This window comes from Phalacrocorax carbo, chromosome 12, assembly GCF_963921805.1.
Source record: "Phalacrocorax carbo chromosome 12, bPhaCar2.1, whole genome shotgun sequence".
NCBI lineage: Eukaryota > Metazoa > Chordata > Aves > Suliformes > Phalacrocoracidae > Phalacrocorax > Phalacrocorax carbo.
The window spans coordinates 7,043,400-7,055,333 of NC_087524.1; the positions used below are offsets into that span (position 1 = coordinate 7,043,400).

Below are 11,934 nucleotides of genomic sequence, written 5' to 3' on the forward strand. Positions count from 1 at the left end.
AGCTGCCTGCCTTGCTCCTGGGTGCTCTGTCAACACCCTAGCAGGGGTGCATGGCGCGCTGTGCCCCAGCCTGGCGGCTACAGTGGCGGCTGCACCCCACGTCCCCAGGCCTGTCCCCCCACGCTGCCGTGTCCCACGTCGGGGTGTCCCCGTCTGCCGCCGAGGGGGTCGTCTTGACGGCTGGGGCCGAGCGGTGCTGCCAAGGGGGATGTCCCCATATCACCCGGGGGTCCCGAGGCCCTCAGGCTGCGGGCCAGGCCCCCGGCCGCAGCTCCGGGACCGGCCCGCTGGTCCTGCCCGGGGCCTCCCATCCGCACCACGCCGGTGCCGCCACGCCGGGCCGCTCGTTGCGGAGGCAGCCGGGCGGCGGGGCGGGCCGCGGGGCCGGGCGGGGCCCTGCGAGGCCGGGCGGGCGCTGGGGGCCGGGCCGGCCGGGGCCCGGGCGGGGCTGGGCGGCCGCGGGGGGCGGAGGCGGGAGTGGGACCCGCAGGGCCGGAGCGGCCGTGGCGCCCGGAGCGGGCCGGGAGAAGGTAGGGACCCGCCGGGGCGGTCGGGGGGTAGCCGGGGCGCTCTCTGCCCTCCGCCGCCTGGCCCAGCCGCTGCCCCGCCGGCCGCCCGCCTCCCCCCGCTCTGCCCGCCCCCGCGGCCGCCCGGCCTGGGCCTCCGCCTGGCCCCCGGTGCGGCCCGGCCCTCCGCCTCAGCCCGCCGCCTCCCTCCCGCCCTCGCACCCCCGTACCGGGACCCCCTTCCCCGCCCCGCCGAGGCCCAGGCCCGCGCCCTGCCCGCCCCGGGGGCTGCCCCGGGCCGCGCTGGCCAGCGCGGGGGCGGCGGGTGCCCCTGGCTGGGGCGCCCTCCCCTCCTGCCAACAGCCGGGCTGCGGCAGCGGGTGGCCCTCCAGCCCTGCGCGCCCGTCTGGGTGCTCGCTGTGCCCCGCCGACTCCGTCCCACGGTGCCCACGCTGCCCTGGGAGCACTTCGGGCATTTCGGCGGCGTGGAGTAGCTGTGGGGTACAGTGGGAGCTGCCTGTCTACTCCCCATGTTCTGTCTGTGGGGATTTTGGTCTCTTAAGATGTGTCTGTGCAGCCAGTGGTAACTCGGGGTGGTCACCCACCAGGCAGGCATGTAGCTGGTGGTAGGTGGTGTTGCCTGGGCAGCTTGTTGCAGGGGAGCATCTGGCCTGGAGTGGTCCGGCACCGAGAGCCTGGAGTAGCGGCACTGGTGAAGGGTGGCACAGGTGGTTGCACACAGAGAGCAGAAGCTCAAGGCTGGGAAGGCTGTGCCTTCCCAGGGTGCTCCTCTGAGAAGATCCGCTCTGCTTGCGCCAGCCTGGGAAGAGAAGCTCCTGAGAGTTCCCTCCTGTTCTCACTCGACAAACAAATCCCTGTGTTGCTGCCAGCCTGACCCTGTCGCCTCTGGAGATGGAGGCTTGGCTCACCCTCAACACCTGAGAGGCTGCTGCTGCTCCTGTGCTGACCCTTTTGCTGACCCTCAGCAGTGCCTCAGCTGATCCGGTCCTTGACACAATTTAGCCTCTGAGTTCAAGCATGCTGCCATTCTTGGCATTTGAAGTACTCCCCCCACCTACATCTTTTCACATCTTGTTTGCCTTGCCATACCTAGGAAGCCCTGTTTTTTGAGGTTTGTCGTGTTTCCATGACCTTCAATTTCTTCTGAAAATGCTCTCTCCCCCCCTTGCCTCTGCCATTCTCTCGTTCGCTTCCATTACGATTCTGTCCTTTCCTCTGCAAAAGGCCTGAAAGAGTTTGTAGTTAGAGAATTTGCAGTTTTGCAGATACTTTGCCAAATACAGCCTCTGTACCATGCTACAAGACGTCACCATCATCCCCCTCATCTTGACTCACTCCTCTGGCTGCAAGTCGTGCTAGGCATTGTGTCTAAATGTGTCCTGCTTGTGTGCAAAGCCCTCTGTAGCACCGAAAATGCCCACATCTCTGAGCTGGCTGCTTCAGCTGTTCTGTTCTTGAAATCCTTTGCTCTGCCAAGGCCAAAGGTTTCAGTTCTCTCTCCAGGTGCGCCGCTTACGATTAGCGGTGCCATTAAAAACTAGTACGAACATACAACAATTTTAGAGAAATGTTAATTTAGCAATGGGACTGGAGGAACTGAGCAGCAGGGGAGAGGAAAGGAGTGACAATCGGAGCCTTGCAGAGCACCAGCCCTGCTAGCCGTCACTGGGAAGCGTGGCTGTGTTATGTCTCAGGGTTCAGCGCGTAGCTGAGGTGTCCCTGCAGTGGGTGACTGTTCAGACAGACTTTGTGATGGTGGTGATGTGAGCTTGGGTGGGACAGCCTGACTTGTGCTTACATTAGCACTTCGCTACCTTAGCTGATAATTTCCCCTCGACCTCCAGCAAAAGTAGTTTTCTAATCATGTTCTAAGGATTGCTCAACCCCACTTCTGAGCCACGCAGCTTTTACTTTGTCTTATCTTTAGAACCTTTCTGTTAGGAAATAAAATCTATTGCTTCCTTCTCAGGAGCACCTAGGGGCTCTGAAAGGAAGAGCTCCACATGATGCCACGTATCAGCAGAGTCCCTGCTGGGGATTTAGGTTCTTTTGAGATAACAAGCAGTTCAGAACAGGAGCAAAGGCGGGCAAAGAGCAGAGCTTCCAAGTCAAACTCGAATAAATTCCAGATTTCTGGACTCCCTGCCCAGCAACCCAAGCATCGTAATGGGCTTCTGTCCGAAAGCTAGCTTGAAAAATATTGTTCAGGGTGCAAAGTCAAGTGTTCCAGTGTTGAGGAATGGCCTTGTAGCCCCAGTTCAACCTGTTTCAGATATGTACTCAAGGTGTAATGACTAATTTTGTGATTGTATACTACTTACCCTGGGAGCCCAGCCACAGGTACCGCACAGCAGAAGTGGTGCTGCTCTTGGGATTTTGTCCGTTCCTTATTCTAAGTTGTATTGTTTTAGCCTGTCTGCAAAAGTGGCAGTAGAGACAACTGCATGCCTCGGGGTGGGAGAAGACAGGACTCAGTAATGGGTCTGTAAGGTACATGCAGCCACTCCATGGAAAATTTGGGAAACTCTTGTCTCCTAAGCTGGTGTTCTGGCCTTTGTGTGCTTGGGTCCCCAGTGCCAGAGATTAAATATCCATTGCAGTCTTCTTGCTCACATGTTGTGGCAAGGTGTTCTGCTTTGCATTAAAAATTGATGCTGTGCTCTAGTTTGCAAATGACTTTCCTTTGCTCGCCACCTGGCCCAGCAAGAGCTCCTCTTCCTTCCTCCCCAAGCTAGGCTTACACCAAGCACATGCCACCAGCCTGCCCTCAGCAACATCCTGCCACGGAGCAGGTGAGAACACTGTGGCAGCCAGGGCCCAGCTGGAGGGAAGAAGTGGTTTGAATGACTTGTGTGGTATGTGGCAGAGCTCCTGGGGCAAATACCCAAACTGTCACTCAGGTGCAGTGGAAGGCCAAAGGTTGCTCAAGCAGCCCTTGTCATTGGTAGTCCTGGTTCTGGAGGGCTTGGCAATCCAAGCTAAATGTACACATTTTCATGGGTTTTTTATACGTCAGGTCACAGACAAAGGAAAAGAAGCTGTTTCTTTTAAAGTTAGGAGATTCCTCTTCTGCCTGGGAGCCATATGGGGTTAGGAGATGGAGTTCATAAAAGGAGATCTGCTGTTTCCCACTACGTGAAGCTCAGCGGGGCAGCTCTTTGGGATCTGCTGAGACAAGCAGCATGTCCTAACAAGAGGCTGCAGCGGTCAGCATTTCCCCGGTGGGAGAAGGCTCCTCTCCTCCCCACCATTCGTCTGGTTTTTGCCCTGCTTGCTGTCTTGTCTGTTCTCTGGGATTCGTAGGGTCAACTCTGCAGTTCGGCGGAGCCGCAGAACCTGCACTGGCACTATCTCCAGCCGGGGCCAGGTGGCCTGGCTCAACAGGGTATTGTTTATTCCGTCCAAGAATGTGCAGGCGAGCAAGGACCTCTCAGGAGCTTACAGAGCAACATGTTCTGCTCTAAACAGGGGGGGTGACAGCAGGTGGTGGGGCAGCTCTGAAGGCTGGCATGAGAGGTCAGGGCGTGCTGGTGTGCAGGCAGTGTCCTACCCTTGAAGTGTGGATGAGGAGTGCAGGCTGTGCAGATGCAGCAGGGTAAGGAGGAGGGGGCGAGGACTGTCCATATTTGGAGACAATGGGGAGGAACAAAGGAAAAGAGTAGGGAAGATGCCTCTGTGTGTAGTTAGTAAACTTGATGCAATCACGTAAGAAGCCAAGCAGCACCTTTGGTTCCCACTGCATGTTAGGTACTGATCCTGGAGCCTAGAGTGCAGCCAGACCTGGGGTAAATCTCTTATCAAAGCCAGACCCAGTGGCTGGAGAATGCACTGTACGGGGCCAAGAGGCACCTCTGTCTTTGGGGTGGATTGTATTTTCAGTGAACAGACGTTAAGCTATAATGAGTGGAAGGGGGAATGAAAAGACATAGGTGAAATGTATGGCATTTGTCAATTTTAAGAAAAGATAACTGGCAGTATTTGTTTAATATTTTTAATATTAATCTATTTGTTCTGCAACAAGCTTGCCTCTTGTACATTTCTGGGAATCTGACTTCTTCCTGGTCTGCGGCTCAGGCAGGCTCTAAGGGTTTAAGGAGACGAGATATCTGCTGCGCAATAATGCAGTTGTCCCTCTTTGGCAAACCAAGTGTGCCTGTGGAAGCCTGCACCATTTTTTGCGGGTCCATTTTGGTGATATCTTAGTTTCTTTGTTACACTGCTGTAGTGTTGACCATAGCCGGTTCTAACAGCACTGCCTCTTGACTGAGAAGCTAAAAAGTGTTAGAAGGAAACAAGTGGTGATACTGCCTGTGAAGTTTGGTTTTCTTTCTGTGAAATTTATGGCATCCATTACTGCTTTTTATCTCATGATCTGATCAGCACTTTGGGTATACCACTAGATAAGCTGTCTGCAAACCCTTTGGGTCTCTCCTTTTACTGGGGCTATTAATATTTCTTGTAATCAGCCTAAAATGGTCTGTTCATGTTGCTGCTTTAGCTCTTAAGTCATTGAAATCCTTGCTTCCGTGTCTTTCAGCAAAAACAAGGAAGACAGAGCTCCTGTTTCTAAGGTACAGAAATTCATCAGTGACTCGTTTGCTGACACTTAACCACCAAAAAGATGCAAAAAAGACATTTACATCACCATCTTCAGTAGGTCTGCTTTCATCTAAGTGATTGCACTTTGAGCAAATGTCTGACAGTTATTTGCTGCTGGTGAGTCCGTTGTTTGAGACTTCTTACCCTGCCCGATTTCAGCTGCAGAGGCAGAGGAGGGATACAAAAGTTGACTGAGTCAGTGTGTAAATGTCTTCTCTTGGCTGCTGTGGCTTGATCCAGTCTGTGCTGAAGGTCTCAAAACAATATTGTAATAGAGTTAATAGCCGTTATTTCGTTCTGGTGCCTCCTTTCATCAGCCCACGCTGGACCAGACACGCTCCAGAGCTAATGGTGAAATGGGATAGGCAGTCTTCCATGGAGGTAATGTTAATGTGTGCTGAGCATGCAGGCTGAGGGGAGTGATTAATGCTCTGGGAATCCACTCTCTGCCTTGCTGCACAATACTGTTGTGTCAGACTGGGAGCCTGGCACCGGGCAGGCTGTAGTCGGGCGCCAGGAACGTTACCTAGTTTGTGCAGGATCAGGCAGCAAGAGAGAGACATCATGTTCTCAGCAGGGCGAGTTCGCTGCTGCGTTTCAGCTTCATACTTGCACAGTGAGACTGTCTTTGGATGCGGGTCTGCTGCTAGGCGGGGGCAAGAGTTCTGCAATTCACAGCCCTGACCTCTGCCAGCACGAAGTCCCAGCGTTTGCTCAGTTGTGGAGGCGCCCTTCCTCCCTCCCTCCCCCTGGCAGGCAGGGACTACCCATCCTTGAGGTGAGGGGATGGTGCCTGGCCCACTGTCAGCAGCCGTGACTCACTGGGGATCGCAGGCGGAGCCCTGCTCTCCCTGCAATCTGCTCTTCCTGCCGGAGCCTCTGCGCAAGCTGCTGCTGGATGTTTGTTTTCACCAGATCTAGGGTGGATCTGGGAGAAGCTCAGTTGCACCATTAAGCCTGAAGGGTTAGACTCAGTAAGTTTCCAGTCTGGAAGATGCTGGGAGGCATCCTTCTCTAGGTGGGGGTTTGGAGAAAACATTGGCAGGCAGCACTCCATGGAGTAAGGCAAGGCCAAGATCCTGGAAAGCATAGCATTTTGCGTTCAATTCATGTTATGGAGCAAGCAAACCCCACAGGACTGATTAACTGCTTTTGAATACAGGGGCATACTGTCCACACTCACGTGGCGTCAGGGAGTGATCCTGTTCTTCGTACTGCTGAGGGAACACAAGCTTCTTGGGATTCTTGTTTTAGCAGTTTCAGAAGTTACCTCACGCTTTCTTACCTCATGGGCTGGCTCTTGGGGAATGCTTTTCACATGAATATGTTAGTGCCCATGTGTTATTCTAACTGCAACTAATATATACATGGTGGAGCAATTGCAATCCTGCCTGTCTCTCTTGATCTTCTGTCTCATTGGAAAATCTTGCACACTTTAATGAATGAGCCCCCAGAGCTGCAGGTGAGTTAAGGAAGTGACACTGGTGTTTTCATGGGCACAGTCTGAGCCCCAGGCAGTGAGAGGGCTGTATCCTTAGCCCCAGTGACTGCAGCAAAGCCAGGGTCTGGCTCTGCAGCACACATGCTGTAATCCTTGCACTCCTCAGCCTGCTTTTACGTTACACCTTTGAAATGGAAGAAATCTCACTGTACCATCAGTCAGTCAGCAATTAAGCTTGCAATGTTTTTTCCCCCTTTGTCCAGTGGGGTTGTGAAGTTTGCATATTCAGAGTATGGCAAGGATTCCTAGGACTTTGAGCTCATTCAGCAGCCTGTCTGCAGGGCGGAGGGCAGCCCCAGGTGCCTGCAACAGGCTGCTATTGCTGCCTCTAATGCTGCAAGCTCTCCTGTGTCCATCACAGCATGCAGCAGCACGTTCCAGCCACCCCACCTCAAACAGCACAAGGCTCCTTCCTTGTCTTTAGTATTTCCAAGCTAATTGATGGCTCTTCCATCTTTTTCCCTGCTCCACATGGTCATGTTTTTAATACTGTTACTCCTTCTGCCTCAGTAGGTTCCTGCTACCCTGAACTGCAGCTCTTTGTGCTCCTGATTCACTCCAGTCCATTCATCTCTTTTTGGTGGCAAAGTGCTGTCGGCTGCTGGATATTGGGCTCTTTGTTTGTGCAGCCAGCACAACGTTGGTGACAAAGGGGCAGCCTGTGCCCCAAGGAGCCCGTGTGCTATGGGGAAGGCAGTGCAGAGCAATAGGAGTGACGGACTGGACAGACAGCAGAGGTGAGGGCAGCTGGGGGCCAGGGCACGGCATGCTGGCTGCAGCAGGGGCACGGCTGGGGGTGGGGAGGGACGTGCTGAGGAAGCTGTTCCTGCGAGTACAAACCCGCTTTGTTCCCAGGAGGTGAGTCGGCCTGGATAAACAGAGCTGTCCTGTCAGCAGAAAGCCTTTCCCTGGCTGGATCCCCTGCTGGCACTCTTGCTGGAAGTTGGCTGCACCTCGTCTACGGGGATGTTTTTCTCCTCCCTGTGTTAATGTCTCCTCTTCCTGACTCTCTGGGGCTAAGGTGGGACGTGCGTGGCTGTAAGGAGTAATGGGGGCCTGCGTGTTCGCTGTGGATGGTGGTGTGTGTCATCACCGTGCTCCTTCTGCTGTTACTAGGCAGGGCGGTTTGACAAGCCATGCTGAGCAGGGGACAGGTATCACCAGCTAGGCGGCACTTGGAGGGTGACTGTTCACCGTGCGCATAGAGGAGCTTTGGGAGGGGAGAAGGTTGGGTCCCATTGCAGGGAAGTTGTGTCTGAGCAGACAGAGCAGGGACTCTGCTTGTGATGTGGAAGGAAAGCAGCCTGTGTCAGGGGTGCTGGTGGGGAGGATGCTGACATCCCAGCATCACAGAGGGCAGGGCTCTGAAAGCACCTCAGATTGATATTGGCAGTGCTGTGTTCTGCCCAGAATTGCGGTGGGACAGGGACATGAAGGGAAGCACTCACCAGTCTGAGGTGCAGATGTTGAGGAATAATCTTATGGTTCCTGGTTGCCCTGGACGGATACACCTTTCAGTTCCCCTCCCGAGGGATCTGGCAAGAGGGGAAGGAGCAGCTGAAGCTCCAGAACTGCTGCCACCTTGATGCGGTGTATTGCCTTGATGGTGAGGCTGCTTGGTACAAAGCAAAGGCGATACAGAAAAGTGTCCTGGCTCAGCATCTGCTTCCAGAGGAAGGGGGAATGAAGGACATAGCCCTTGATAAGGACATCTTTGCCTGCCTTCAGGTACCCTGCCAGGGGGAATTTCAGCCTTGGCTCCTAGAGCCTTGGACAGGGTCTGCACCCTCATCTCAGCCTGGCTTCTGCCAAGGGCCATGGTGAGGCTTCCCAGAGGATGGCTGAGCCTGGGACCTAGAAGGCAGAAGAGGCATTTCAAGCCAGGTCTGAGGATGCCTAGGCTGGGTCAGCCCAGGTGGGTGTGGGAAGAGTTTGCCAGTGGAGAAGAGGATGGTGGGGTGAGCTTGCTCGAGTGGACTTTGTGCCTCTTCTCTTGCTGCGAAGAACTGTGATGCTGCTCTAGCACATTGTTCCTGTGGCCCTGAGCGGTGGCATGGTGAGGGAGATGCCTGTTCCCGTCCTACCAGAGTATGCGTGGTAGGACCATGCAAGTGAGTGCTGCTATCTGTCCACCTGGCCCTGGCAGGCTTAGAGCCCTGCCCTGCACGTCAGGGAAGCACTGAGCTTCCTCCCCTCCTCTTGCTTCCTTCCTGACAGGAATTCATTTCCAATTTTCTTGCTGCTTCTCCCCTCTGTTGCAGCACAAACACATGTCCTCTCAGAGACAGCCAGAGGGGCTGGACAAGGCAGATTAGACCATGGGGCTGCTTTGCTGGAGCCCCTTGGCTCTTGTGCATGCTAAACGTGGTGAGAGGTTTCAGGGAGCTCAGGACAGGACCCCCTCGCACCGTTCCTGCCCCTTGTGCTCAGGAAGGGTTTCACTTTCTGAGCATATATGTGATAATTTCAGGTGTTTCTGGCTACTAACAAACTTCCCACTGTGTCTCAGCCTTAGGTACTGATCTGCCTTCAGAACCCGTGCAATGGAGGCTGGCTCCGTGGTACGAGCAGTATTTGATTTCTGTCCCAGCGTCTCTGAAGAGCTGCCCCTCTTTGTGGGAGATGTCATCGAGGTGCTAGCTGTGGTGGATGAGTTCTGGCTCCTTGGCAAGAAGGAAGGTGTCACAGGTAAGAGCTGAAAATGCCTGCACCTATGTGCTAAACATCCACTCTGTGAGAACACCTTCCCTTGGCCAGTGCTGTGCAGGATCAGATCTGATTTACTAAATCTTTCATGGGACTTTGCTTGGGACTGAGGGTGCAGGTTGCCCACCACTGGTCTCCTGCCAGCTTTGAGTCAACTCTTCAGACAGCTTGTTTGTTGTTTTGTGAGAGAGATTAGTGGAGGGTCAGTTCTTGAGGAGATGAGAGCTTCACAATACTAGTTGCTCCATCCTCTGTGGTGAGACAGCCCATTTCCTGGCTAGTTTATGTGCTGACACGCTGTGGCAGTGGAAGGGGAGAGAGGAAACAGATGCACTGAGAGTGGAAATGCATCCACATCCAAGTGACCTTGTCAGGTCAAGTCAGTAGGAGACACAGCGACAGAGTCCGTGTGTCCCTCCAAGCCCTCTGACTCCACCCCACTTCCTCCTTTCCACTTTAAAGCATTTTCCTGCACAAGCTGCAGTCAATATCTGGGTGCCTGAAGCAGTGTGCAAGTCTCTCAAACTTTTGGAGGGCTGTGAGAAACTTCTGAAGCAGCAAAATGCTCTTATTGAAACACTTAAGAGTCTTATAGTCCCTGTTTAAGCAGCTCTTTCTCATCTTAATACTGATGTTGAGAGGATGTGTGAGCACTCAGGGAGATGAAAACCAGGCCACTTCAAAGCATAAGCCTGACTGTCTTCAGCATGAGGGTGGGACTGAAGTTTCATCCCTGGCCACGGAGATGGGGCTGCTATTGCGGCAGCAGTCTGGGCTCTGCTAACAGCCACGAGCTGTCTCCTGGCTAAAACAAAGATGGACAGGAGCAAAGGTGGCAGGAAGGGCTTCTCTCCTGAGCTCCACATTGCTGATAAATGGCATTGAATTAACACATCCCTGATCCCGCTGCTGCTGCTGCTGCTGAAGTCACTGGGCACAAATTACTTTTGCAGAAATCACCAATATCTACCTCACCATAGTTTTGTCTTGCAGCATAATTGATGTGCTTGTTCTCAAGAAGATGAAGCTATTAAGGAATAATCAACAGATGTGTGTCATAGCTCAAAGATAAAGAAACACACTGAAGTCAAACTGAATGGTTTTTAATGACCTTTAACTCAAACCCCGCTTGCATTCCTGCTTCCCCTTGGAACAGCTGTTGTAGTTTTCTGCCCAGTTTTCTAAGCTAAAGTTGTAGGGAATTGGAAAAACCACTTTTGAATAGAAGCTGTGGAGGTGCTGCAGCCTACCAATAATAGTACTCAGTACCCTGTGGGGAATAATTAATGTAGTTCATTGACTTCCTTTCTAACAGCATTAGGTTGTTTCCATGTACAGAGCAGGAAACTAAGACATGGAAAAAGAGGTAGAGTTGGTTAAAACCGTGAAGGAAGCCACTGAGGCTAGCAGCCTGTAGTCTGCTGGTGCCCCCTCAGGTTAATGACAGCAGATGCCAAACTGACTAAACCCAGTGCAAAGTTCTGCATGTCTAGGATATGGTGTCTCCAGGTTTTATTGGAGAACATGGATGCCATATTGTGTCATCAAGAGAGAATGCTGGAAGTGCTACTATCCCATACTCCATCATATCCCCTTGCCACAAATTGTTAAAGATAGGAATTACATTTTTACTGACCTTTGCAGTGGGCTCTGCCACGTCCTGTGCTCCTGGGACTGAAATTAGTAGCTGAGTGGTATCTTGTGATGGCCAACAAGTGTGCACTGCCCCGTCTGGCTGTGGCCTGTTCAGAAGAGCTGGGCATCCAGCAATGGGTGCCATGGTGAAATAGGTGCACAGTGGTGATAAAGTGGGGAAGGTCCCTGGAGCCTCAGCGGTGCTGAAGCTGTGACAGAGCCTGTGTCTCACAGACGTGACCATTCCGAGTGCGGTGGCCCGACTTCTGCGCTGAGGCTGTGCAGGGGCCAAGCCTTACAGAGTGAGGAGCACCAGGTAGATGTGCCCAGTCACAAGACACTGGTCTCATGGTCCAGCATTCCTGGATCTCTCAGTCCTCATCATGGCTCTGAGTTGGGAAGCAAGCAATGAAAGCAGAGAAAACGTAGTATGTCTGTTCCCAGAAACTCCATGCTGGTGGCACAGTCCCAGTGATGAACACAGCTTGGTGGTTGCCTGGAGTGAGCCAAGGGCACAAAGCTCCTTGTTCTCTGTTAGCTCTTAAGCATTTAAAACCTCAGGAATTCTGGACTCCCAAACATGTTCCTCTTCCACCATGCTATTGAAGAATCCTGGGTAGCTGGTTATTTTCCATTAGCAAGAGATGAATAGATCCCACGATCTGGAAGGAGGGTGGAGGGGGTGGTGGTGGGCTACAGGGAAGATTCATTGCTGACAACTGGTTCTTGTTTTAGGGCAGTTTCCTAGCAGCTTTGTGGAACCTGTGGATATTCCACCTTTGAAGCAGGGAGAAAAACTGTTTGTTTGTACCAGTGACTTCACATCTCAAGAGCCAGGGAGCTTGTCACTGCAGAGAGGTAATCTCCATTCCCTTCCTTTGCTTTGCATCTCATAGCCCTCACCTGTCCTTCCAGAAGCAAGAAGTTAGTCAAGCATCCTGCCTCGAGTGGCAGGAGAGACAGGGA

The 11,934-nt window shown here is 53.3% G+C and overlaps 1 protein-coding gene across 5 annotated transcripts in view; it reads left to right on the forward strand.

Moving 5' to 3' along the window:
• Positions 1 to 451: 451 nt before the first annotated feature.
• The window catches only part of DNMBP (dynamin binding protein), a 35,958-nt gene continuing 24,475 nt past the window's right edge, over positions 452 to 11,934 (forward strand). The window contains exons 1-4 of one of the 5 annotated variants that reach the window (XM_064463891.1): positions 453 to 530; positions 5,065 to 5,243; positions 9,137 to 9,315; positions 11,704 to 11,826. In XM_064463891.1, coding sequence (XP_064319961.1) covers positions 9,171 to 9,315; positions 11,704 to 11,826 — 268 coding nt within the window. In that variant the 5' untranslated portion in view covers positions 453 to 530; positions 5,065 to 5,243; positions 9,137 to 9,170. Of the gene's footprint in view, positions 531 to 5,064; positions 5,244 to 7,137; positions 7,365 to 9,136; positions 9,316 to 11,703; positions 11,827 to 11,934 lie in introns of those variants that run through there. The other 4 variants (XM_064463895.1, XM_064463894.1, XM_064463896.1 and 1 more) reach the window with 4 other exon arrangements.